Raw genomic sequence first — 1,436 nt, 5'->3', positions numbered from 1 at the left:
GGCACACCGTGATGGTGCTCCACAAGCTTTCCAAGGTCCATCAACGAATCGTCGATGTAGCTCATGTATATTGAAGCAAAAAACTATCGGAAGTTTGATTGCAACATCGAGATGCACGTACGTATATGCAGGAAGTTGCTATTTTTGGAGCCATGAGACAAAAGCGCTGTCGCAACCGAACAACTGGCGCCGTTCAACACGGGGCTCGTCTCCTCATAGCTCCATAAACAGAGAACCAACAAGACAAGAGCAAACCTTTCCTCCCCGATCGATCGAATCGATCTTGCATGCAATGACGCCTCCGACGGCCACCTCCCTCATCCTCCTTGTCCTCGCCGCCGTCACCATGGCCGCCGCGGCGGACGGCCCGCCCGCCACCTACCTGTTCTTCGTCGACCCCACACCGCCCGGCGTCACCTGCATGCAGTACCACCTCGGCATCCTCACCGCCGCCCTCGGCAGGTACGTATACGACTCGATCGACCGTGTGTGATCCAACTCATGCGAAGCATTCATACGTTGGCGTGCGTGCGTGCATGGTGATTGTGTGTTCGTGTTGAAGCGAGGAGAAGGCGAAGGCGGCCATCATATACAACTACAAGAACGTGGTCAGCGGCTTCTCGGCGAGGGTCACGCCGGCCGAGCTCGAGGCCATCAAGAGTAAGCTCAAGCCCCTTCGATCAATTGATTGCAATCAGTTAGCTTAGCTAGATCGATGTTGATGTGGTGTACGTGGGCATGCATGCAGAGCAACCGCATGTGAACCGGGCGCTGCCGAGCGCGACGATGCAACTCATGAGCAGCAACTTCGACGGCGTCAGCTGATCCAATCTAGTCCTGCCCATCCATTCGTCTGATTCGGGTTGTGTACTGATTCTCTGGAGAAGCGAATATCTTTTTATTTTTTATTTTGCCAAGATCGGATGATGATGTAATCTCAATAGCTAAGCTCTTACTAATTTTCATGTGTGCCTGCTGTCTATTTGTGGTTCTAGTTGTGCAATCTGCAGGAATGTGCATGTCCATGCAGATAATGCACAATCGCCCCAAAATGATTCCTTAAGCTTCAGTCAACCATCTCAGAGATCACATATACTACTAGTATTTGTTTTTGAGATTAGAGAGAGGTGAGGGTTTGGTTGAAGGTCACAAAACCGATAAGTATATGTGGACATAATTTTGTTTTTGAGGACATTATGTATGGACATAATATTGTAAAGTTTTGTTTGATATTGTGGGGCTTACAGTCCTGTGCAGTTTTGCTGTTACTAGAAGCCGACCTGTGTTTTCTCCCCTTTTGTCTTTTTTTTTTGAACATCAGTACAGACACAAGCGCTCATACATACGCACATACACTCTAACCATCCAACCACAAATTGGCTCGCTTTCTCCCCTTTTGTCTTGTGTATGTATTTTCCTTGGGCACCATTTTTATA

General features: G+C 48.7%; 1 protein-coding gene across 1 annotated transcript; it reads left to right on the top strand.

Annotated features, from left to right (window-relative positions):
• Positions 1-292: 292 nt before the first annotated feature.
• On the top strand, positions 293-1,232 carry LOC119289456 (subtilisin-like protease SBT3.17). The gene is made up of 3 exons (XM_037568773.1): positions 293-462; positions 563-660; positions 749-1,232. The coding sequence occupies exons 1-3, from the start codon at positions 293-295 to the stop codon at positions 823-825; spliced, it is 345 nt and encodes a 114-aa protein (XP_037424670.1). The 3' UTR covers positions 826-1,232.
• The last annotated feature ends 204 nt before the right edge of the window (positions 1,233-1,436 follow it).

This window comes from Triticum dicoccoides, chromosome 4A (genome assembly GCF_002162155.2).
Source record: "Triticum dicoccoides isolate Atlit2015 ecotype Zavitan chromosome 4A, WEW_v2.0, whole genome shotgun sequence".
NCBI classification, from domain to species: Eukaryota; Viridiplantae; Streptophyta; class Magnoliopsida; order Poales; family Poaceae; genus Triticum; species Triticum dicoccoides.
The sequence above is the reverse complement of the archived record's forward strand: the minus strand, read 5'-3'. Positions and strand labels throughout refer to the sequence as shown.

What these genes read in the sequence shown, in the direction of transcription:
- LOC119289456 (XM_037568773.1), top strand. Translation starts at nt 293, where the DNA reads ATGACGCCTCCGACGGCCACCTCCCTCATCCTCCTTGTCCTCGCCGCC. An exon ending in CTCACCGCCGCCCTCGGCAG is followed by an intron (nt 463 to 562) that starts GTACGTATACGA and finishes TTCGTGTTGAAG; the next exon opens with CGAGGAGAAGGCGAAGGCGG. An exon ending in CGAGCTCGAGGCCATCAAGA is followed by an intron (nt 661 to 748) that starts GTAAGCTCAAGC and finishes GCATGCATGCAG; the next exon opens with AGCAACCGCATGTGAACCGG.